Here is a 25,553-nt window from a genome sequence, read left to right on the forward strand (position 1 = left end):
GCCTTGGTGATCAGGCACTTCGTCGGGCATCTGTTTCATCAGAGGTTGATCCTAGTTACGTTGACTGCTTTAGAGTGTCCTTCCACCCATACGTCCTCCCCCGCGAAGGACTGAGTGCCGGTTTTGGTCCAGTTGAAAGCAAAGTGGAATACGTTAGTTTTTTTAATTTATTTGTTTTCTATTATGTGTTTGTGTTATTTAGATGCTATTTAATATCTTATTCACACCCTTTTTCTTTTTTTTTTTAGAGTTTCTAAATGAATGGTCGAGTCCAGTCGCTCCATTGGTGAGACTGCCTCCTGTTGCGGAAATGACCCCCCTGGAAAGACATGCTTTAGATGTATACGTTTCTGATATTAGAGATTTATTTGCCGAATGACAAGCTTTTAAGGGGCATGGCCCTTCATAGACTATTGGTTTATGTAATGGAAAACTAATTTACATCAATGCTAATATTTATTTACATCAATGATTTTTACATTATAGTTAAATAAATTTACATCAATGTTTTTATTAATTTACATCAATTCTATACATATTGAATTCCATCCACGTATTGAATCCCATCTACATGTGTAGTTAAACTAAATAATGATGTACACAATAGTATCACTATGGACTATCTACAAATTGAATCACATTTACATGTGTAGTTAAACTAAATAATGATGTACACAATGTGTTACACTATGGACTATTTAAATTTATAGCATCTTCAGCGGTGTTATTACGTTGTGGTGGTTGTGGCCCGTATAATCTATTCCAAAGCAAAATCCTGCTACTAAAATGTGTTTCTATATGTCTGGAAGAATTGTCAACTGCTTCTCTCCATGATTGCTGGACCGGTGGCAGTGGAGATGAATCGTCATTCATTAATAGTTGAAAAAAATGATTTCTATTCACCCAACCTATATGTATAACTTTATTTACACTATACACACCCGTTGCTTTCCTTAACAGAAGAACCAAACAGTTGTACATCGGATTACCGTCAGCAGAACCATAATAAGCAATGCCAATGTTAAGAAATGTTGCTGCAGAGTACAATGCCATCGGTGCTTCCATCCAGTGAATATAAGGAGCAGATCCATTGCTGTGTGAACCAATTCTGAATATAGCATTGTCTAACGCCTCTTCCAATAGATACACACTTACGTATTGGTCTCTATTCATTTGCATTTCCATGCACATTGCACGTCTTAAAAGAGACCATGCCTCCTCGCCTTCCAATTCTACGACGACATTAGCTCTAAAACCATAGTTACCATCACCTATAACATCAATCCAATCAAACAAGTAAGGAGGGAGAATGTGCGGGATGTGATTGGGCCTTGGAAACAGTGAAAAATCACGACCTACTGGATCATCAACAATTATTGAAAATAAGATTAGTAAGATTAAGCTGTAACAAACTAATTTAAATAACGACAAGGAAAGTCATGTACCGGATAAGTTGAAACTAAACTTAATTCCAACTGAGGATTGTGTTTCTCGACCACTAGATCTACCACTGGATCTCTCGCGGGATGAAGATCTAGACCCTCGACCACGAGAAGATGATCTACAATATTCAAATGCGCTTTTATTTCTTCTAAGGGTTTTGAATTCATATATCATGCAAGGGCGCTACTGAAAATTCAATATATATAGGGTTATGATAAAAATATTCGGGATTACGTTTAAACTTAAATTTAATGTTTTTAAAGTGATAATAGTGTTATTAAGTAAGATTTACATTTGTTAAACAAATTTTAAATCCAGGAGCAAAATCATAATTTCATTATGAAAATGGCGATAAAAAAAAAAATGGCGATCAATAATAATGCCCATTTTTAAATTCTATTTTTCCTTAAAGCTCCCAAAAATTAATATTCGTCATTCGTAGGAGGTTTATCTAGGGTTTATCAAGTTCATGTACATTTCCTAATAAGTGTACACCTTTTCCACTTCGCTTCCTATTTTTGAGGTCGAATTTTCTCAGTTTACCATTTCAGTAGCTTCGAGATCCCTTTCACTGTATTCTCCTGTTGAAAAGATTCCCAAGGTTGGTTGAAACTACCATATTTTTTTGTAAAGTTTTTTCATTTTGTTTTAGGGTTTTTCGATTAACTCTTGTTTGAATTGGGAATGTGAATTTATCATTAAAGAGTGAAATAAGCGAAGATGTCTTGAATAGCTGTGGAATTGATTTTTCAATTCCCTTCCTTGTGGGCTCTGCCACTGATTAGGAGAAATAAATTGTTTTTGGTCAAATTTTCAAATGCGTCGAAAGCTTGCAACAACATGCTATCGGGTTTTAATGAGCTCAAATCGTCAAACGACCTCGAAACCGCCTTTTTTTAGTCAATTTAGTGAACATAGGTCTAAAGGGTTTTCCCTACTTCGGGTATTTTCTGCATTTTCCCACAATCGGAAAATGCCTGACTCAGATGATCCCTTAAGCTTAATGAAGGAAGATGGGGTTGCACTTTGTTCACAAATGTGGATTGAGAATTTCCGAGAACCCGAAAAGAGTGTCAACAATTTGACTACATTTCTTAGAAAGTTTGAGTTGTGGGTGTTGGCATATCAGAAGGTATATGCTGATGAAACTGGTTCGTATTTACCTCGTCATTCAATACAAAGATCAGCCTTGGATGATTTGTTGGCTCTCAGGAATGCAGTTCTTGATGACAGGTTTAAGTGGGGTGCAAGGTTGAACTTTTATATCAAGTCGCCAAGGGATAAGACTGATTATGAATCTTTATCAAAAAGAAAGATTAAGACGATTTTAACTACCACTCAGCCAACTCCTTATCAAGATAGGATTGTCCAAGAAGTTTTATTTATGATTTTGGAGCCTATTTATGAGGCACGGTTTTCACAAAAGTCGTATGCATTCAGACCTGGTAGGACTGCTCACACAGTTTTGCGGGTTATCAGGAGGTCTTTTGCTGGGTATCTCTGGTATGTAAAAGGAGATTTGAGTACCATTCTTGATGGGGTGAAGGTAGGGTTTATCATAAATACTCTAATGAGGGATGTGAGGGATAAGAAGGTAATTGATTTGATAAGATCGGCACTATTAACCCCAGTGATTTCGACTAAGATTGATGATGGTGAGAAAAAGAAGAAGAAAAGAAAGTATCAGAAGAAGAAGGTTTTAGCAGAGGATGAGCCAAAACCTGATCCGTACTGGTTGGATACCTTTTTTGGGTTTGCTCCTGAGGAAGCAGAGAAGGTTCCGTCTTGGGGTCATTGTGGGATCTTGAGCCCTCTACTAGCAAACATATGCCTAGATGAATTAGATCATTGGATGGAGGGCAAGATTAAGGAGTTTTATAGTCCTTCAAAAAGTGATGTGATATGGAATACTCCTGAAGGCGAAGCAGAACAGGGGAATACTTCTTGGCCAGAGTTTGTCCCCACTAGCGGGCCTGATAAAACGCGCAAAATGGACTATATAAGATATGGAGGTCACATCTTGATTGGAATCAGAGGACCTAGAGCTGATGCAGCAACATTGAGAAAGCAGTTAATTGAGTTTTGTGATCAGAAATATCTCCTTAAGCTTGACAATGACAGTCTACCCATTGAGCACATAACTAAGGGCATTATGTTTCTTGACCATGTATTATGCCGAAGGGTTGTTTATCCCACTCTACGCTACACAGCTACTGGGGGAAAAATTATCAGTGAGAAGGGTGTAGGAACCCTGTTGTCTGTAACAGCAAGTTTGAAGCAATGTATAAAGCAGTTTAGAAAATTGAACTTTCTAAAGGGGGATCGAGAACCTGACCCACAGCCTTGTTTTAGAATGTTTCATGCTACTCAAGCTCACACAAATTCCCAGATGAACAAGCTGCTATCCACTATGGTTGAGTGGTACAAATATGCCGATAACAGGAAGAAAATAGTTAATTTTTGCTCTTATATAGTGAGAGGATCACTTGCAAAGCTGTATGCTGCAAAGTATAAGCTTCGTTCACGAGCTAAGGTATACAAGATTAGTGATAGGACCCTTAGTCGTCCATTGAAAGAGAAAAAGGGGCTTTCACCTGAGTATCAGAACTTGCTGAGAATGGGTCTTGCGGAGTCTATTGAAGGGCTGAAGTATACAAGGATGTCTCTTGTTCCTGAAACTGATTACACTCTGTTCCCCAGTAATTGGAGACCTGACCACGAAAAGGCATTGCTTGAATTCCTGTGCCTCGATAATCCAAAGGCCTTGGAGGATCAAAGAAACTGTATCAAAGAGCAAGGGCTCATTTCACCTCAAGATTACATTTCAATGCTTGTTTGGAACTATAAAAGAAATGCTACTGTATTAGGTCATCTCTCCTCTATTGATGGTAGTGGTAAGAAGGTCGAAAACTGTGAGCAGCTTAAGTTGGAGTCGAGTAGTGTAAACTGTGTTGAAACAAATGATGAGGAAGAAAAAGCTGAAAGAACGAAATTGGCACACATGTGAGTTACTTTGCTTTTGAGGCATTTGCAAATATGAGTGTAAAGGAACAATTCAAGTAAGAAGGGAACATATTGGTTTTTTCTCAATGCAAAAGAATCGAACAATGACTTATTTTTGAGATGGTTTGTAGAATTTTATGCCTGATTAAGTCTGTTTTGAAATTTTATTTAATACAATAATTAACTTTATCTTTGCTTAATGAATGAAGTCATACTTTCCCTTGGTAGTTTCCGGAACTACAAAATTCCCCAGTTTATCTAATCGTCCAACCTAAAAAATTGTTGTTCCAATTGTCCAACCTGAAAAATTGTTGTTTGAATGATCAATTAAGGATAAAATTCTATCAAAGGAAAGCCAAAGGAGGTTACAATCAAGTAAAGCTTTATCTTATGTATTTTGGTCTCGTTGTCACTCCATTGGAGGTCATATTATTGAAGATCAATGAATATACTGAATGTAATTTTAGAGACCATTCCTTTGCCTAATCTGTGAAATAGAATTTTGAATATGGTTTTGTGTTGACTGATGCACTTCTGGTGTCTTGATGGCTCTACCTGTGTGGTTGATTTTGGTAATCAAATTATTTGGATCTGCCCAACTGCTTCTCCCGACCCATTAGTTTATTTGGTGGCTTTTGATGCTTGTGAGTTTGATAATTCTTATCCTTATGTGTTTGTTTTTTAATGTGCAATTGTTTCTTAAGCTTTTAGTAGTTCTCTCTGAAATCACTTTTTACAGAAATCAGGAATTATATGTTTCGAATTGGTGGTCCCTGACAAACACCTAGATAGAGATGGATATGCATCATTCAGGGTTTGTGAAATTTTCACTTGTTTGACATGTTCCATCAGCCATTCAGGTACACTAATTTTATCGAACAAGAATGAAATACTGATTTTCATGTTGAGGACTTGCTGCCAACTGCTCTGTTGAAATTGGATTCATAATAGATTTATTATTAATCCTTTCATGTATTCATGTTTAATTTTCTATTCATGTGATAATGGGATGGGTAGACTAAATTTTCTATCATTGAAATGGGCAAAATTTCTCTTTTAGTGTTTGAAGTGTGCATCTGTATCCACCCACAATTTGGCATTTTATGCTCTAGTAATTAGTAGTATACTATGTTACAACTTGAGGTGAGTAGGTTTTCTATACCTTGTCTAGTTGCTTCTAGGCTTGTGTGTGCACTCATGCATCATGACTCTTTAGCAAATGATTTTATTTCTTGTGTCTATATGCCAATTTGATTTTGCAATTAATTGCTAATCACTTGTATAGTCCAGAGCTGAAAGTTTTCTGTTTTGCAATGCTGTATAATCGGTTGCAATGCAATTTGAATCAGGGTTTGACGAGGCTCCAGAGGATGAAGAGGGATTGGTCACTACTATGACACGTGTGGTAAATTTGTTGTTGTGTGAGCCCAACAGTAAGTTCCTCTTTCCTGTTTGGTATTTTTGCTGACCTTCGGTTGTCACTGCCATTTGGAATTCTGGAGATCACAGGTTCCATAGGAAACTGTCATGAATGTCTTTGAGAGGGAAATATAGGAATTTCTTAATAAACAATAATTAGTGATTGGTTAGTTGGAATAAGATTGAGAGAGAAATAGTATAAATAGAAGGGAAGGGAAGGGAAGGGACGGGAAAGAGAAAGACATTCAGCCATCTGCAATAGAAGTTGGATGAGTTTCTGAGATGAATCAGTAGCCTTTTAGAAGAAGAGAAAAGAAAAGGAAAGTACAGTTGATTCGCACAGCTAGCTCCAAATACTAGATTGTATTAACTCAGGAAGTATGATCTTAGCATTTTATTTACACAACTATGCTAGATCCTTCTAGTATTTGCTAAATGCAATGCATATTCTACTGACATCATAACATAATTCCTCTAACAGAATTATTCATTTGGCCCAGGAGAATATTCCACAATAGCATCAGTAGCAGTGACTTCTTTTGCAGCAGCAGTAACTTCTCTTTGATGACCTCCATTCTTGCGCCTCCTGTCGGCCATTACCTTTTTATTAGAAACTCCTTGGATGACAAGTTACTGTTTTGGGGAGATTTTAAGCTTCTATTACAAATAAGTGAATTCCATGCTCTTTCCCTTCCCTTCTATTTATACTATTTCTCTCTCAATCTCATTCCAACTAGCCGATTACTAATTATTATTTATTAGATAATTTCAATATTTCCCTCTCAAAGACATCTCATGCTCAAAATATTGGGGTGCCAGGGCTAAACATATGCGGCTGCTCAGAGGCTGTCCAAGTTACTGCAGTGAAGGTGATATGAAATTCCTTCCCTGCTCTTACTATTTCATTTTACTCTTATATTCACTTTATTTTTGTACCAATCATAATAACTATACTAAAACAGGCACTGTAGATTTTGTCCTGGTGGCTTTTTCTTGTAATTTAGAAAGACATTGGAATTATTATTGTGAGAATAGGAGGAGCAGAGAGATTGCAGGAAAAGGAAGATACAAGAGAGATTAGGAAAGATTGTTGCTTTAACAGAATGTTGGGTATCGTGAATGGCATTTGTGCTAAGGAAAGGATGTTCTGACAATTGTGCCCATCCTTTATCTTAAACTTAACGTCGATTTTGGCCACAAACAAAATGAGATGAAGAAAGGTCCAGAGAAATTAGCTGATTCTTTAAAACTAGTAATATGGGCTTCAAAGAACGGGTATGTTATATATTACTAGGCTATTAGCTGATAATAAAATGACTTGAAAATGAGATGTTTGCATAATTTTAAAATTAGTAGGAGAGAATTAGATTTGAAGTATATATGCTTCACGATAGTTTTTGAAATCATTTGCAATATGGTCAGTGCTTTTGAGGTTATTGTACAAGCAGGATCATAAGAAGGAGCTTGTTAGCCCTCATTAAGGAGTATACGTTATCAAAAGCGTTGTGAAAATGGAAATTTTTTAGAATCGCATTGCTAGTCTCTTATTTGATGCTCATTAGAATTTGAACTTTTTCTTGCTATTGTGTTTCAGGTTTAGGATCTTTATGCAGGTAGGCTTACTTTTTTTTAATGTTTTTTGGGAAAAGTTTAGTTACTGATGGCTTAAAAGATGTGCCTGCTCAGTCCTCAGAGGTGTAAGATAGGTGCTCAAATTATGTTAAGAGGGGAGGTAGATACTGATGCAAGGAGGGAGAAAAGATTGAGGAGAAGAAATGTGGCAGATAGAAAGTAGCTGGTGAGTGGCTTTTTTTATCATTACCAAAAAAGTTCTTGGAAGGATTTAGATGCTTTAACCTGATTTGTTAAAATTTGTATCAATAGTCATGTTAGGTGCAGTGAGAAGTGGCTGAGTTTTGATTGTTGGTTGATTTGGTGCTAGTATTGAGAACTAAAAATTAGGAAGTGAAAGACTTTGATCTAAGTGTGTGTTTTAATTACTATGGGTCCTGATAGCAACTAATTGAGATATTATGTGATTGCATGATGAGTTGTGCCCTTAAAGCTGAAGGGCGTGTTTTTATTGGACAACCATTAAACTAGCACTACTATATGGATCAAAATGTTGGACTTTTAGAAATGATCATAGTAGAAGGATGAGAATATTGGAAACACGAATGCTGAGATGGATGAGTGGACATATCTTGATAGAATTCAAAACAAAGATATAAGAAAATATTTAGAAATTTAGAAATAAAGAGAATCATTTAAGATTGTTTAGGCATGTGCGATGACGGATGTTAGTGAATAGGTAAGGATGATAGAAATTTGAAACTTGTGGTACATTAAAAGAGGGCAACATAGACCGAAAATAAAGTGCAGGGCGCAAGTAGAAGAAGGATCTAAAAGATTTAGATTTACATGTAGAGATGATAAAAATCAAAATCAGTGGATAAGAAGAATTCATGTGGATGACTGAAATTCATCTATTGATTCATGTAGCTGACCCTAATCTTTTTGAGATTAATGTTATGGCATTGTTGTATTGAGAAATTATGAATATGCTCTTAAGGTTTGGTTGATATTTAAAATGAATCTATTTCATGATTGCTTTTAGTGGTTAGTGTTGCTTGCTTAGGTTTTTTGTTTTTTTGTTTCTTTTTTGTTTTTTTTTTTGTGTGTTAGGGTGCTTCTAATGTAGTGTGCTCCTTGAACCTGAGTAAGTCAATAAGAAAGAATGATTCAATTCAACCTCATTGCAAAGTATCATCTAAGTAGCTTCCACCTAGGTGGGGCTACAGGCTCAGATGTATCTAACCTTGTCCATATAATAACAAAAAGGTCGTTTTCACTTGACCCTTTATTTCAAAATCCTTAAAATCACCTATAACGAAAAGCATTGGTATTTCTATTGTAAATCATCTTCAAGTACTTTTATTTCTCAAGTAAATAAAAAAGCTGTGTAAACTAGGTTATTTTGGTCACATTAAACTTGGTTTTTGTTTTTCAGATGACTTCAAGGATAGATAAAATATGCTTTCTCACGAAAGAATAAGCTCTATATAAGAGCTTTGTGAACTAATCAATAGATTAACGGATGCTTTTTATTACGAATTAGGCCTTGTTAGTTAAGCCTAAATGTTCAAAGATAAATTCTTTTACACAAGATTATAGATGAAAATAAGTTAATTCAAGGCTTTTAATTGTTAATATTGATTGATATCATTGTATTAGTAGCGTAATTCCACTTGTGATGTTTGCTCGTTATGAGGTTTATGGCTATCACCACATTGTTTTGCTTACAAGCCATGTCAAAACAATTCACTAGATCATAACAACATACTGCCACACAAATGAGGGCTAGTCTCATTTTCTTTTATTGATACGATGATTTTACTTTAAAGCTAACGCATACATAAAATACTTGCTTATTCTCCCAACAATATGCTATTTTGAACTTTCTTAATTTTTTTTTTGCGATCTTCAATCGCTTATAATTTTCTATCTTTGTTTTGTGAAAGATAGTTGTTAACTTATTGTTAGGGAGTTTGTTATAGCTAACTCCTATTTTATTTTAGTTGTTAGAACTAGTTTTCTTCATATTAGTTCTATATATATGTATTGTATTATTGTGCACGCGGCGTTAATGAACTTTAGCACTTAAGCACCAATCTGGGTGGTTATAATTGGCGCTCTTGAGGTGTTTTGAAGGTTTTCGGGTCATGCGGTAGGAAAGATGCTGGGGAAGCATCCTAATGTCACAACATGCCATTTGTATTCGTACTGAAAATGAAAATCAAACGAGTTTTTACCACTCTGTTCTACACGAGATTTTTGTTATCGTTGAATTCATCATAAGACACCTGCGTTATTAGTCATAATCCAGCGCTAGTTAGCTTCGCGTCACTGGCTATTTAACCGAGCGCGTTGACCAATTATGCAAACCAACGGTTCCTCTCGTACTAGGTTGAATTACCATTGTGAAACTATCATTAGTAGGGTAAAGCTAACATATCTCACGACGGTCTAAACCTAGCTCATGTTCTCTATTGTTAGAAAATAACTCTTTACATTTCTCTTTTCTCTATTTGCCCGTCCTTATCATCCTCTCCTTGTATGAGTTGTATGTAATAAACTCAAGTATCTAACATGGTATCAGAGCTAGACGAATTTACAGTCTAGCTTTCTCCTTACTAGTAGAAAAAGTCTCATTAGTAACCCCTGTTTGTATCTTTTATTGAAACAAAAGATACAAATATAGTTATTTGTATCTTTTATTGTAACAAAAGATACAAATAAACTTTATTTGTTTCTTTTAATTAAACAAAAGATACAAATAATGTATTTTTCGTATCTTATTTTTAACAAAAGATACAAATAATACTTATTTGTATTGTTTGTCAAAACAACCGATACAAATAAGCATTATTTGTATCGTTTGTAAAACAAAAGAACAAATAACACTTATTTGTATCGTTTGGTGAAACAAACAATAAAAATTAAGTATTATTTGTATCCTTTGTTCTACAAACAATACAAATAACCTTAGGTTTTTATTTCTCTTTCAAGTTTCAGCTAACATTATAGGGCAACTGTGTATTTCGATTTTAATTTCCCTCTCCCAAGTCCTAATCCGCATTCTATTTCAATCATCTTCTCCTGATGCAATCTTAGGGCATTGGAATTTTCAAGCTTTCTTGTTCGATTACTCCTTCATGTTAAGTGTCTCTTCTTTCTCCTTTTCTTTGTTTTTCTCCTTTCTTTATTCATTCAATCTAGTTTTTGCATCTTGTGATTAAGCTAGGTAAAAGAATCATCTTGTTTTTCCATGACTTTTTGGGTAATTGGATACGATCATCTCTTTGGTTTACTCTGCTTTGCCAATTCCATTTCAATCCGCCATTGTTGCTCCTGTAAAGTATGAGAATCAAACACATTGCTTCCAAGAAATTAAGGCTTTGAAGCCCTCTTCTTAGTTACTTTTCTTTCTCTTTTCTTTCCTTTTTCTTTTTTCTATCAAATTTCTACATTTGATGCAATTCAATCTGAGTTGATTTGGGGCTAATTTTATATTCGAAACCCTTTTTCCTTTGCAGTCTCTGTAGCAACTCCATCAACTCCTCCTACACCACAATCGGTTCATTTCTCTCTCTTTTCACTATAATTTTTCTTCAATAGATGTTAAAAGTGATGAATGTTTTGAGTTTTTTTTTACTGTTTACTGTTTGTTGTTTCTATCAATTGAAATTCTAGGGTTTGTTCTTTCTATCATGTCAGATTTCAATAGATGAGGAATTAATCCTTTTGAGGTTTATTGTATTCTTTAAATCTTTACTTTTACTGATTGATGAATAGTAATGGTCATAATTGTTCATTGTCCAAGTAGCAACAAAATTTGAAATAACAGTAGCTGTAATAGCAGATTAAACAGAATGGTTGAAGCATTAATATTTAGTTGGACAGTATTATTGTTAGCTTAAATTAAGCTAGACTTATTGTGAATAACATATTAACGGGGAAACACGAGCTGCACACACTTCATAAGTCAAAGAGATATACCATCCCAAAATCATATGACAATAAGAAGAAAGACTCCACTAACTTATAAACTGTGCACACTATCTTTAATTTATCGATGTGGGGTCATCCAAGCACCCCATCACATGCGAACCTCCGTCAAGTTCGCATGTTGGAGTAATCAATTAGGGTAGGAACGCCATTTTTTTCGGATCTATCATTTCTAATTTTTAATCGAACCATCAGCTCAGATACCATGTCCAATGATCGTCCCGGTCTGAGAATCCTGCACAATACGACTATTAGAAGTCAACAAAACAGTACAATTTAGTTCAGTCAATTGACTAACTGATAACAATTTATGGATACGCTAGTGATTAAGAGACAATTTTTTAAGTAAAGAGAAGGAGAAATATCAAAAGGCCTAACTTGATCGACATGGATACTTTTCCCATTGGCTGTTTGGATATGGATTGGGTTGTAGAGCCGATGGAGAATAGGTCGCGAGAATTATAATAAGTCATAGTGTCTGTAACTCCGCAATCAAATATCTATTTTGATGAAAAAAGTTTGCATAACATAACCAGACTTTTTTCACAAAGCTTTTGTTTGGAAGTGGGCTTAGATGAAGTGGGTAATTGGGTGATTGGGTAATTAGGTTTGAAAAGGGTAATTGGGATTCTTGAAACAAAACGTGGGGACACGTGGGTTTGGGTGTTTTTTGTGGGTATGTTTTTTTATTGGTAATTTTTGGTATTAAAGGCAAAAAATGGCATGTTTTTGTTATTTTCCCAACTAAACTAAATTTTGGTTTTTCTCTCTCTTCAAGATTTGGAAAAACATTCTGCCAATCATTTTTGGTGGAGGAAAAAAGACCTTTACACGGATGTTGTCTCACTCATGGATATTGTCTCTGAACTTTGAATTGCTGGATTCGAATCATTGCCCTGAAAATTAGTCCGACTGTCGTCCTTTCTTGCAAAGTAGGCCATGCCGTGGCTCGAGTTGTTAATGCCTTGGTGGCAGACTGTTGGTGTGATAAGTTCACGCTATGCCAGAAGGGAAGGAATGCGAGCTGAAGTACAAAGGATGAGAGAAACTTTAAGGGATGGGAAGTGCGACCTTTTTTTGGTCTGGATCTACTTTTGGTTTTGACCATAAAATTGGTCACTGGCAATCAGTCTCCCTGTGTCGGAGATTTTGTTGTTGGTGTTTAACCATCTCGGTTGCAACAACGGAATCAGTGATGGCAACCGTTGTGTGTTTTGGAAGTTTTGATTCTCATTTTTTTAAAGGTAAGTTTGTGACCGGTAAATGATGAAAACACCGTTGTGGTGTTTCCGTCCCAGATCAACCTTACAGCTCTGATACCATGTTAAATTAAGTTGGACTTATTGTGAATGCTAGCATATTAACGGGGAAACACGAGGTTCACACACTTCATAAGTCAAAGAGATATACCATCCCAAAACCATATGACAATGAGAAGAAAGACTTCAATAATTTATAAAGTGTGCACACCATCTTTAATTTATCGATGTGGGGTAAATCATCATCCCCCTCACATGCGAACCCCCGTCAAGTTCACATGTGGGAGTAATCAATTAGAGAAGGAACGCCATTCTTTTTGGACCTACCATTTTTAATTTTTGATCGAACCATCGGCTCTGATACCATGAAAAAATAATAATGCGGAAATAGATGTAGAGAAGGATCTTGGGTTTTGAATAATGTTTGTATTAATTTTTATGAACATTATAGCTCCATATTTATACACAGAATGCTAATAATAAGGAAATAAAATCATTGGTAGGTGGTAATCTGGTCACTTGGAAGAGTAAAAACAAAAGTTGGTTGCCTTATCCAGTGTTGAAGCTGAATTCAGAGGAATAGCCAAAGGAGTTACAGACGTTTTCTGGGTTAGGAAACTACTGAGTGAACTGAACTTTCAGAGAAAGCGACATGTAACATATATTGTGACAATAAAGCAGCGATTAGCATCTTTGAGAACTCAGTTCAACATGACAAAACTAAGCATATCGAGATTGACAGACACATAAAGGAGAAGCTAGAGAAGATCATTAGTCTCCCATTTGTTAGATCAAAAGATCAACTAGCCGATATTCTCACAAAAGCTGTGGCATCTAAAGCTTTCGGTACTGCTTTGTGCAAGCTAGGCATTGGTGATCCTACGACGTAACTTGAGGGTGAGTGTAGAAAATTTTATTAAAGTATATTATTTCATATATTCTAGATTTTTTTCATTGCCTAAATTAATGTATAGATATATGGTAATGATTTTATTTCCTTTCTTATTATTAGCATTCTGTGTATAAATATGGAGCTGTAATGTTCATAGAAATTAATACAAACAGTATTCAAAACTCAGAATCCTGATCTCTACTTTTGTTTCCGCATTATTATTTTCTTCATGTTAGGCATAGCATTTTGTGATGAAACAACGGACATCTCAGCCCCATTTAAATTATTCTGACAATAGAAAGCAGATGACACAATAGCAGCTGCGTGGGCACCAGCAATAGCAGTTCATGTCTTCGTTTTCTGATTTTGTAGGATTATAAGATTTATTTTGTAGGTATTTTCTGAAACTTACGTTGTAGTTAGTTTCTCATTTGTGTTGTTTAGTGCACAGGCATTGGTTTTTTGTAGGAATATAAGATTTATGTCTTTCTTCTACTTTTCGATTATACTGACATGTTTATTGTGGCATTTTTATCTTGATTTTTGGATACTATTTTGTAGTTATCCTAGTATTTTCTGAAACTTGTGTTGTAGTTAAATAAGCATGGTTTTATTTATATATTTATTTATTTATTTTTAATTAAGTTTCATAGCAATAAGCTTAGATAAATTCAAAAGTTAGTCAAATTTAGGTGAAAAGAATACATTCTAATAAATATTGGTTGGAATGTTTTATGTAGATACAAAAGCATTATATGTCATATAATTATGCTGTTTCGTATTGGGTTATGAAATGTTTGAATGTGGCTTGATCTTTGTGACAAATTTGGTGCTTCCTTTTCTTGTAGTCTGGACTTGAAGATCTTCATCTTGGTGGATCAGAACAAGTCTAATTGCTCTTTCAGGAACTAATATTGAGGTAATGGTTTGCATTCCTAATCGTATGATTACAACTGTTGCTTTGAGTGAGTATTGTTTGGTGTTTCAGACTTTGTTTTCAAATGCTGAAATTTTGGGGTCACCTTAAAGTGGAATAAGAGTATGATAATGGTGAAGAACAATGTTTTGATTTTCAATTTCCAATTTTCAATCCAAGTATTTCTTTTTTTTTTTTTTTCAAAACTCAACAATGTTGATTCATCTAAGGGAATTATTGTAGAACCTGATATTGACAACAATGCTAGTCAAAGGTCAATTGTGATGCCTTTGTAGATTAGTTCTTTTAGTAAAGATTAATTAGTGGGAGTTTTTTTTTTTTTTTTTTTTTTTTTTTTTTTTTTTTTCCTTAGATCAGTTCTTTTGTAAACAACTAAAACTTAAATGTATATATATATAATCCATATACTTATTCGTGTAATTATTAATTTTCTTCTATGTGTGTTGTATCTTGTATTCTTCTAAAAAAAATTGTTAGTATCGTTTGTATTAAACAAATGATATAAATAACTGTTATTTATATCTTTGGTAGAATGCTGGCAATTGGTTCAATTGGGGTCAAGAAAGTCCAAAACATCTTTAAAAAAGTATCTAAAGCATCTTCAAACATTCATCCTTGGTGCACTCTGAGATAATTCCATTCTAAGATTTCACTTCCGGCCTCATCCCTTTTTAATTTTCCCATTCATGGCAAAGCCTGAGACAAATGCATTCCGAGAAATTAAATCTGCTTCCACACCATCCAACTCCATCTTGCAAAATGTGTCCATTGCTCATCAAGACGACCGTGAAACGTATAAGCTACTATGAGCACAGTCCAAGAAACTACATCCTTAGTCCTCATTGTGTTGAATACACTCTTTGATGATTTCAATGAGCCATAATATGTATACATATCAATAAGAGCATTCCCAACAACAACATCCTTATCTAAGCCCCTTCTTATGGCATACCCATGAACCATTTCGCCACATTTCCTCACTTGCATTACTGAACAGGCTTTGTATATTGTTGGTAGAAGAAATCTGTCAGGCAACATCCTATCATTGAACATCATCTCAAACAACATCCTATCATTGAACATCATCTCAAACACCACGGAAAGATTAACCCATTTCTCAGATCGACAGAAAGAGCTTATTAAAGAAGCATATGCAGGTATTGCTCTCTCAGAAAGCTCATCAAAAAGCTTGCACACATCATCCAACAACTCTAAACTCTTGCAATATGTAAGCAATAGCTTATTACCCAAGAAAGTATCTGATGATAGAATATTTTTCGTCACATGTGCTGATCCCAAAATTAGAAAGGAGGTGTATTCCTCTATTCTTGCTTGCCATTTCATAAAGCCCTCAAGGCATATATATTATATACATAGGACAAGTGCACAGCTTATACAGCTAGCAAATTACCTCTAATAGAAAATTTTGTAATAAAGACCAAGAATCTTGTGCTTAATAGGGGATCATACTTATTCTCACATTTGTCCTATATGAATTATCCCCGCAGATCTCATTATTCATAAAGTATAAATTGATAGGAAAACTATGTTGAAAGAATGAACATAATATGAGACTTTCATAGGGTGTCATTCTAACACAACTAAAATGATACCCAAGAAAGCGTATTTCAAATTAGCTTTTCAACAAATTTAGAATTTAACTAAATGAAAACATTAGTAAGAAAATATTGTTGAGAATTATGGATTAACCTAGTAGTTTAAGACTTTTCATCCCTTGTGACAAGAGATCAATTCTCACCACATATAAGAAGGATTAATTTCCCGTTTCTCCTTGCCTATAAGAGATTCTCTAGCCATACCATCATAATAAAAAAAGGAAATGTTGATTAAGAACAAAATACTATCTAATTTACAATAAAAAAATTTCACAAAATCAAGCAATTAAGCAATTTACATTAAGTGCAAATGAACCAAGTACTTAATTTTAATATTGCTTACTATACCACTTAACCATATCAATTACAAACTCAATAACATATAACACATTCATCATTAATAATAATTAATAACAATTGTACGACACCAAAATTACCACAAAAAACTAACAATTTAGTAGAACAATTACCACTTCATACCACCAATTTAAATGAAAAATGAAAAACTCTTGGATATAAAAATTATCAGATTTACTTTAAATCACCATATAGACTTGTTGGAGTTGGTAACTTAAGTATACTGTGGATAGACTTTGGTGTATCGACTGCGGGTCGGATTCCATCACCATCATTATCATCAACAACTCTTTCTCAACATCAACTTATCACCATCTCAAAAACAAGCACCAATAGATAGAAAAACAACATATGAACCATCTCATCATCATCATCATCATTATCATGACCAACTCAACACAGGATCAACAACTCATCTACACACCAACACAACTCCATATACCCAAAATATACTCATAAGATCGCCTAATTACCATCCCCCCCCCCCCTCCACCCGCACGGCCACCACCTCTCCTAGGTGGCCTTCCTTCTCTTCTTGCTAGCTCATCATTAATGCTTTGGGTTGGGTCGTGATAGTCGAGAAAATGGTTCCTGTAGTAGGTGTTCATATTGGCCAAATTATCTTCAAATAGTACATATCATCACTTAAATTTTCCAATTATACACCATGTTGGTATTGGGTATTTTCAATGTTTGTTACTTGATCTAAGTCTTGATAATAGTCTGGCCTAAGTGGTGGTGGTATGACTCCGGGCAAAGGAGCTTGATCTTGGGCATTGACCTCTAATACTCCATGCTCATAGTAATGGTCATGTTCAAGAAAAAGTTGGGAGTTGGGTGTATTTGGTGTGATTAGAGTTCTACTTGTGGTAATTTCATGAAGTGAACACCATTCTATTTCCACACAAAGTAATTAGGGTTTCTAGTTTTATCTTTCTGTAAGCATATCAGTGTCAATTAGCCCCTTTTGATAATATAGGTAACTCCCTCTTACTGGATTTAGCATTGGTACAGTTAAGGTTGTTGCACCTATAATTTTATTGCAAAAGTGTGTGCTTTAGTAGCTTATCAAGGTCTTGAGAATTCAAAATCAACAACTATCTTAGCATCATCATTTTGGGAGGCTTTTTCCTCCACCCATTTTGATACATATTCAACAGCCAACAGTATGTATGAGAAACCGAAAGAATTAGGAAAAAGTGTCCCATAAAATCCATACTCATAGGCCTTTACATCAAATATATCACAAAAGAGAATTATTGTTTGAGGCATTTCATTCCTTTAAGGGATGTTCCCTACTCTTTTATTTTTATTTTTTTTATTTTTTTCATTTGATTGAGTTTTTTTGTTTTTTTTTTTTACATCAATTATTATAACTTTCTTCAATTTTTAATTTACACAATACAATTTTACAAATTGGAATTGGATTGAGTGTGAAAACTAAAAGTATTTTTTTAATATTTGTTTATTTTTAAAGTATACAAGTATTATTTGGGTAGAATTAAAAAATATAATTACAATTTATAAATTTTCAAATGAGACGATCTCACGATGAGATCATCTTTATTGGGCTGACTATAGACACTTTCGGTCTTAAATTGATCACTTATAATCATAAAGTGATCAATTACAATTTTATATTAATCACTTTTATAGTCTTAAAATAATCACTTAAAATCTTAAAGTTATTACTTAAAATTGTAAAGTAATCAATTAAAAAAATTGGCTAATTATATAAACCTGTTTCAGGATAAAACGGTCACTTACAAACGTCCTGATTATAAATTTGTGAATAGTCTTTATATGCTACTCTAAGAGAAAACAATTTACTTCAAACGATTACTTGAAATTAGGTAAATATATACTATCTTCCTTAATCTTCTCAATTCTGTTCTATTCTAATTTTGGTAGGTGATTCTAGAGCATTTTTCTTAACACCATCCACAAATTATTTTTTTTTTCTTTATTTCTTCCATTCCTTTTTTTTGGTTTTATTTTCTCATTTTATTACATCAAATTTCTTCCATCAAAATTACCATATTTCTATTTTTGACCATAATTTACACTCATTAAATTATATTTACATATTTAACTTATTTTTTAAAGTCATATATTTTTTATGTTTTCATAAAATACCACTATACATAATTTTATTAATTTTTTCACCAATTATCATCGAGACAGAACCGACACAAGTATATCAATATCATTCCCAAAATTCTTTAGATTTAGATAGAATTAGACCTGGGAGAAATTGATCCGAAACCCGCCCGAAAAAATTGGGTTGAAACCCGGAAATTTTGACCCGAACCCGAAAAATGACCGAACCCGAAGAACCCGTAAAAAACGGGTCGGTCGGGTCCGGGTTGGGTCTGACCCGACGGGTTGATGCGTGTTAAAAAAACCTACGTTGGTCAATTTCATTTCATATTTACTTCTCTCATTCTCTGTCTCATTTCATCTTCTTCTCTGTTAAAAAAACCAAACAAACCCTACTTCTCTACTAGCATGCTGCTGCTGCCGCCATTCATCTTCCTCAAGTTCTCACGCTCGATTTTGCTGCCGCCATTGTCGAATGTAAGTTCTGATTTGTTGTTGTTCCGCCATTGTTGATTCTTTGTTGTTGTTGTTGATTCTTGTTAATTCTGATTTGTGATGCCAATTGAGGGTTGAATTGAAATATTTCGGAAGTTTTTGAATCAATTACAATTTGAAGTTTTTGAATTAGTCTTCTATCTCAACATCAAGTATTACCAATTGGGTTTGCTGAAAAAGGTTGGGTTTATCCAAAAACTTTGTTGTTCTGTGTTTACTTCTCTCCGAATTTTGCTGGGTTTCGTGCAATTTGAACTGGGTTTACTTCTCTGCGAAATTGGTGTTCTGTGTTAGTTAAATTCTTATTATTGGTTATGTTATTGGCGATCTTGGTTGATTGATTGATTTGTAGACTGTAGTACAAGTTAAGTAAGTTCTTGATGCTGTTCTTGATTTTGAATAGCTTTGGGTAAAGTAGAAGCGAAATTGATGATTTTATTTCTGGGTAAAGTAAGTCAATTAAGATGCTTTGGGTAAAGTAGAAGTTCTCATCTCTTCCTCAAGTTCTCAAGTTCTCCTTCCATCGTTGCCAAGTTCTCATCGTTGCCAATTTTTTTTTTTTTTTTTATGATTTTATTTCTGGGAAGGGTTAAATGATAAACATTGATTTTCAGTTTGCTTGATCGCTTTTCCGAGTGCTTCATTGTCCGTTCCACACCTAGGTAACGTAGTAGGGTTGCCGAATGTTAGATTGTTACTAATGATGATTAGTTCTTATAATCCTGATTAATGTATGGGTTTTTTGAATCATAAGTTGTTTGTTGATAATGTATGGTGAATCGCTGTTGAATCATATGCTGTTTGTTGATAATGTATGGGTTTTTTTGTATGTTGTTTGTTTGTTGATAAGCATGTCAAAACAAAAACGAAGACCTCCGAAATCTCCATTTTCAATGCCAAATCTAACAAAGATTTAGAAGATGAAGATGAAGATGAAGAAGATGAAGATGAAAAAGAAGATGAAGGCGAAGAAGAAAATCTAAATGAAGATGAAGTGTTTGAACAATTTGCTATTTAACATGTTCTTATTTATACTTTTAAATTGATTCATTTGGATATTTTTTTTTGTAGTACGATGCATTTTAGACATTTTAATGATTTTTTTTTTATGTTGAATTAGTCGATTGGATATTCTGATGTTTTATGGTAACCCGTTGGATCAATCCGAACCGACCCGAAACCCGGAGTGATCCGACCTGAAACTGACCCGATCCGAAACTGACCCGACCCGATAATGACCCGACCGAAATTGATCCGACCCAAAACCCGACCGACCAACCGTTTTCCCAGGTCTAGATAGAAGAGGGCAAGAGGCTAGTAATTGATTATTCACTTTTCTTTCTAATTAAAAACGACTATTCATTTTCCTTTTAAATTAAAAATAACTATTCATTTTACTTGGGAATACTTAAATGCACACATAAAAGTTTATTTAATATTACTCCTGTAACATAGTAGCATACTTCGTTTTCTAATATTTTTCCAGTTTTGGAGAGAGAAATTTAATTAAAAATTTTTAAGACATATATAGATGATAAAATATATCCATATGAAATCTCGTTAGATTCGTCTCAATGTATACTTTTTTATTATATATTTTTTATAATTTTTTATGAATCATATTTAGAGATATTAAAGCTCAAAATTTACTTTGAAAACTAAACAAAAAGTAAATGGGAAGAACATTTGGAAATGAAGTAAGTATTTTACAATTTATGTTTGTTATAATTAGAAAAAATACACTTTCAACTAATTTTACTATAATATAATAATACAAAGAAGAAATTGTTAAAAATATATTAATTTTTTGCTTGGTTTGATGAAAATAAACCCACATATACATTTAGCTTTAAATATATTACTTATATTTGCTAAAAAGAACTCACATACTGCTTATGAAATAGTCTTAAAACTAATACAAATTAAGAGGGAAATAAGAAAAAAAAAAAAAAAAAAAAAGCTACAATGGCATTTCCTCAACCGCGTCGTAGTAGTACAAATAAGAGCGACATTGAATTCAAGCTACAAGATAATAGACCTCAAAGAATTTGAACACCATTAACAAAAATTTAACTTGCAAATTTGATCTTTCAAAAGACCAAAAAAAAGGAATTGTCCAAGAAATAAGAATAATTGCTTCATTATTTTAAGAAAATGGCAATGTACATATCCCCAATGAGACGAGAGGCTGAGACCAGACAATGGATACCTGATGCTTGGAAGTTGGAACAAGAAGTTCCAACACTTCCTATTAACAACAAATAAATAGGAAAAAAATGTTAAGGGAAAAGAAAGCAGCAAGGGTTGCAACTGCAAGCCATTTAATTTGATATATAAATTAATATGCCTCTCAAATTGGTACATTTAGGAGATGAAAATTACAAACCCGCTCGTTCATAGGCAATACACTGATGATTCGGCAGATTCGAATGAAGAACTGCTCTAACACAGTTCCGAACCAATTTTGAGAGGTGAAGTAATGCAACTGCTCCAAAAAGGAACGCAGAGCCCTGTGTTTGTTTCCTCGGGACCTCCCAAATGCCTGAGAAAGGTAGCATTTTCAAAACTAAGACACATGCTAAACCATAACAAAGATATGCCCAGCACCTACTACCCAGAAAGAGAATCCAACAAGGAAACTCTCAATGATGCACTCAATCTTCATCGTCTGGGGTGGATAGACGTCTTCTTACATGACGCCTCCAAACGTCTACGCCACCCTCAGATGAATCCTCATCCTCTACTACAGAAGTAGACGCTTGCTCAGCATCAGGGTTCCCTTCCCGAAGCCTAGCAGCTCTTCTCCTAGCATGCTGTGATCTTGTTCGTACCCTAGATGTATTAGACACACTACTACTCCTAGGGCTAGATGATGGATGCCAAACACGAAAGAGAAAAAATATCGTTATCCAACCACGTTCGTCCATTGGGAGATCATCTTGCTCTTCTCCTAAACTAGATTGGATGGTACTGAGCACATCACCTATATCCCTTTGCCTCTCAAGTCGTCTCCAATTTCGCTGCCTCTCAGGATCGGCCTCAGAAGGTCTTACTAGTGGATGCTCTTGTCTTGCATGTCTTCTAAGATCGCTGTAGTTGCCACTGAACTCACATGTCTCACAGGCACAGCTGCGAGACTTGGCATTCATAAAACTACGAGCCGCATCTACCACAATCCACCCACTGATTTTTCCACGACAATGAGGGCAGACGAGTTTTTCTGGGAGTTTATGCATGCTCGCAATCTCAGCAGCAACAGGACCTTGAAATTTGACTTCTTCCTGCAAGGTTACCACAGTTTCAACAGCCCCGAATTCTGAGGCCTGCAAAGTAGGCTGGGCACCTTCTTCGGACTGTATCTCTGTTGTTCCTTCTGTAAACGACTTGCGAAATTGATCAAGACAGTTGGAATGTCTATGGCTTGTATCACACATGTAGGGGCGACAACCTTTGTCATATGCAGTACAAACAAGTAGCACGGCATTGTGTGGATGCTCCATACAGACAGGGCACCTGGCATCCTCCCATTCTTTTAGGTCCTCATCTGTTACAGAAGGAGGTTTTGCCTTTGATTCAGATGTCAAGCTTGAACTGCAAGGAGCTGGTGATTTTGTAGACCTTTCAAAAGAGGAAGAACGATCTCTTCTTGTCTTAGGCATTTTGATAAGTTAAAGAAATAGTTATCTGATACACCTACATCACATAGTCAAGCCAAGTTAAATTATAGTTAATTCGCAACAAGTGATTTTTTGTCTAGCAAACTTTGACAGCACAAGCTCATCAATTTAATAAAATCCAAAACTAATTTTTATTCATAATAGTGTGGCTTTATATAGGCAAGGAAGCACACATTTGAAAGACGTTGTAGACAAGTTAGAATCGAACTTATATCCAATCTCAAACTCCTAAATAAATAAGAAAAGAGCAAGTCCTACTCTTAAAAAAATTTAAAGCAATCCTATTCCTATTAAGAATTGGAAACAATCCTACTCCTACAAGGAATTGGAGACGATTCTTATTTCTCCTTAGGAATTGAAGACAATCTTATAACTCCTACTGGCAATTTGAAACAATCCAATCACTCCTACTAGGAATCGAAGACGATCCAACACCAATTAGGAAATCCAGAGAAATTCTGCTCAAAATAGGATTTGGATACAAACCGTACTCCAATTAGGAGCTTAAGACAAATCACTACAACTAAGATTGAAGACAAATCATACTCCAATTAGGAATTAGAGACAAATCCTACTACAACTAGAAACTGGAACTAAGCGTAAATTCTACTAGAATTAGGAAAACAATCAAGAAAGCAATAAAACCAAACACATAAAAACCTCTCAATTGAATGGTAATGTGCTGGCTAAAATCTAAAGAAATGCAATTGAAGTACAACAATACTATCTGAAGTGCTAGCTGTAGCATTTCACAAACAAAGTATGGTTTTTGAATGCTTTGTAAAAGTAGAATCCTTCTTACATTTGGAGGGTTAATTATACATCTCAAGTCCTAGATAGTCTCACTAAGAATGTTTCGAGTTTACTCAATTCTACAAAAGCTTTAGAGTTTCATACTTAGCCGACATCATAATCCAGTAAAAATTACAGCATATTGAAATACAGAAACTAAAAATACAATACAAATCAATAGCTTCCACAACAAAAAAGTTCTTCAACATCAAATTGAATCAAGATTCAAAATACAAGGACTCAACTTAACTTAAAAGAAATACACCCCAAAAAGGGAAACCCTAAAACATTTTCCCAAATTACACAAACAACACCACCACCAAAATATAATATTTTACAACTTATATATTAAAACTTTGTTATTCAAAAAGACCTCAAAAGAAAAGAAAAATGGTCCATAGAAGCTTGAAATTAGAGCTTTTTTTGGGAGATAAGGAACTAATTACCGGATACTTAAGAAATTGTTAAACTAAATTAGAGCTCTCCGATCGACGATTTGAATTCTTTTTGAAATTGAAATTGATCCTTTTTGTTTCTTTCGTCTTCTTCAAACTGGTAGGTAAAAGAAATACTAGATGGTTTTCGAGCAAAGCTCGAAAATGGAGGAGAGAGAAATAATTTCGGAGAGAGAGAGAAAAAAAATGAAACGGGATGGATGTGCGTAACGATATCATAATATAGTCAGCATTTGTGATGCCGTCGAAATTGATTTATTTTTGAATTAATATTTGTATACTTCTATTGAGTTAATTGACGCTCAAATATTGTGTACCTTCTCCTTTATTTCTTGTGCGGCCGATGATTATATGCGATAATAAAGCTCAATACCATGTAAACATCAATTTAAAAAACATTTGGTGAGACCGTCTTAATATAAGATGGATAGTCTAATCAATTTAATTATAATTCTATTAATAATAATACAAATAATAATATTAAAATGTCAATGTATTATAAATATATGAAGAATTTAAGGGTTGAAAATCTATAAATTCATTGTTTGGCAAATCCATTACTGGTATAAATAATAGTAAGCAATAACATTATCCTATCGAATTTCATGATAATAAATTAATTTTTGATTAATTTTCTTATGTTTTGTTATGACGTTATTCACACAATAAACCCATGATAAAAATGACTACCCTTTACAACAATAAAAACGAATTAGCAAGAGAAACAATTTACATGATACATTATTTTGAAACAATTAACTATTATTATACATATTCAATATTAGACTATACAACTTCAAAAAGTTTATCCCATTTAAAAAACAAAAAATATATTTGAACTATATCATTGGTTGTAACAAAAGATAAAATTGCATTTTTAGTGATCAAAGAGGATAAGATTTGTCCAATAGCAGACATCAATTCCCTAGTGTCATATTTAGGAACGATGATTTCATTTAGAAATTTGAAATTGACTCAAATTTATTGTTTGGAAAATCAAAAATTTTCAAAATCGCTAAGAAAAAGAGACCTTCAACGGTAAAAAAAAAATTGAACACCATATGTAGATCTTTCTTTCGCTCCCTATATTTCTCCATAAGTCTCCTCAAAACATGTATTGCCTTAATGGTTGACCTTCTTGGCATAAAATCGAATTGGTTCTCTCTAATCGCCGTTTCATGTCTAATTCTCCGTTCTATCACTCTTTCCCACAATTTCATTGTGTGGCTTAAGAGTTTGATACCTCTATAGTTCCCGCATACTAGTGCATCGCTTTTGGATTTAAACAGAGGTATTAGTTTGCTATTCCTCCATTCTTCTGAGATCTTATGTGTCCTCAAAATAATATTAAAGAGATTAGTCAGCCAACGAATGCCTTCTTCTCCTAAACCACTGCACACCTCAATCGGGATGTTAATCTGGCCCGACTGCCTTTATTCACCCCATCTTTTTGAGAGCTTCTACTACTTAGCTTCTTCTGTGGTAATATGACTCGTTGACCCATATTCCAGTGGTCTTTGGACGTCAGAAATTTGATTAT

At 34.3% G+C, this 25,553-nt stretch overlaps 4 protein-coding genes across 33 annotated transcripts; 2 read left to right on the top strand and 2 right to left on the bottom strand.

The window, feature by feature from the left end:
- Positions 1-1,883: 1,883 nt before the first annotated feature.
- Positions 1,884-15,968, top strand: LOC130815397 (nuclear intron maturase 2, mitochondrial). 30 transcript variants are annotated; one of them, XR_009042576.1, is made up of 7 exons: positions 1,884-4,446; positions 5,186-5,306; positions 5,796-6,734; positions 13,196-13,589; positions 13,821-13,978; positions 14,433-14,503; positions 15,053-15,968. XR_009042576.1 is itself a non-coding variant. In XM_057681859.1 (2 exons), exons 1-2 carry the CDS (start codon positions 2,261-2,263, stop codon positions 5,232-5,234), a joined length of 2,235 nt encoding a protein of 744 aa, XP_057537842.1. In that variant the 5' UTR covers positions 1,884-2,260; the 3' UTR covers positions 5,235-5,781. The 30 variants fall into 30 exon arrangements, 2 of the variants coding, with proteins under 2 accessions (XP_057537842.1, XP_057537843.1); XR_009042572.1 differs by lacking the exons at positions 13,821-13,978; positions 15,053-15,968 and adding exons at positions 10,962-11,002; positions 12,212-12,677 and having other exon boundaries at positions 14,433-14,824; XR_009042574.1 differs by lacking the exon at positions 15,053-15,968 and adding an exon at positions 14,573-14,824.
- LOC130815027 (putative pentatricopeptide repeat-containing protein At3g01580) lies at positions 15,242-17,102 on the bottom strand. Its single transcript, XM_057681355.1, has 4 exons — positions 16,988-17,102; positions 16,807-16,886; positions 15,933-16,008; positions 15,242-15,780 (listed from the first exon to the last, which is right to left on the bottom strand). The coding sequence occupies exons 1-4, from the start codon at positions 17,100-17,102 to the stop codon at positions 15,242-15,244; spliced, it is 810 nt and encodes a 269-aa protein (XP_057537338.1).
- Positions 17,103-18,914: 1,812 nt separating this feature from the next.
- Positions 18,915-20,205, top strand: LOC130815849 (uncharacterized). The gene is made up of 2 exons (XM_057682350.1): positions 18,915-19,071; positions 19,940-20,205. Exons 1-2 carry the CDS (start codon positions 19,003-19,005, stop codon positions 20,105-20,107), a joined length of 237 nt encoding a protein of 78 aa, XP_057538333.1. The 5' UTR covers positions 18,915-19,002; the 3' UTR covers positions 20,108-20,205.
- A 693-nt stretch (positions 20,206-20,898) lies between these two features.
- Positions 20,899-24,290, bottom strand: LOC130814521 (uncharacterized). Its single transcript, XM_057680622.1, has 2 exons — positions 24,005-24,290; positions 20,899-22,782 (listed from the first exon to the last, which is right to left on the bottom strand). Exon 2 carries the CDS (start codon positions 22,746-22,748, stop codon positions 21,744-21,746), a length of 1,005 nt encoding a protein of 334 aa, XP_057536605.1. The 5' UTR covers positions 22,749-22,782; positions 24,005-24,290; the 3' UTR covers positions 20,899-21,743.
- Positions 24,291-25,553: the final 1,263 nt, after the last annotated feature.

This window comes from Amaranthus tricolor, chromosome 6, assembly GCF_026212465.1.
Source record: "Amaranthus tricolor cultivar Red isolate AtriRed21 chromosome 6, ASM2621246v1, whole genome shotgun sequence".
In the NCBI taxonomy this organism is placed as follows: Eukaryota; Viridiplantae; Streptophyta; class Magnoliopsida; order Caryophyllales; family Amaranthaceae; genus Amaranthus; species Amaranthus tricolor.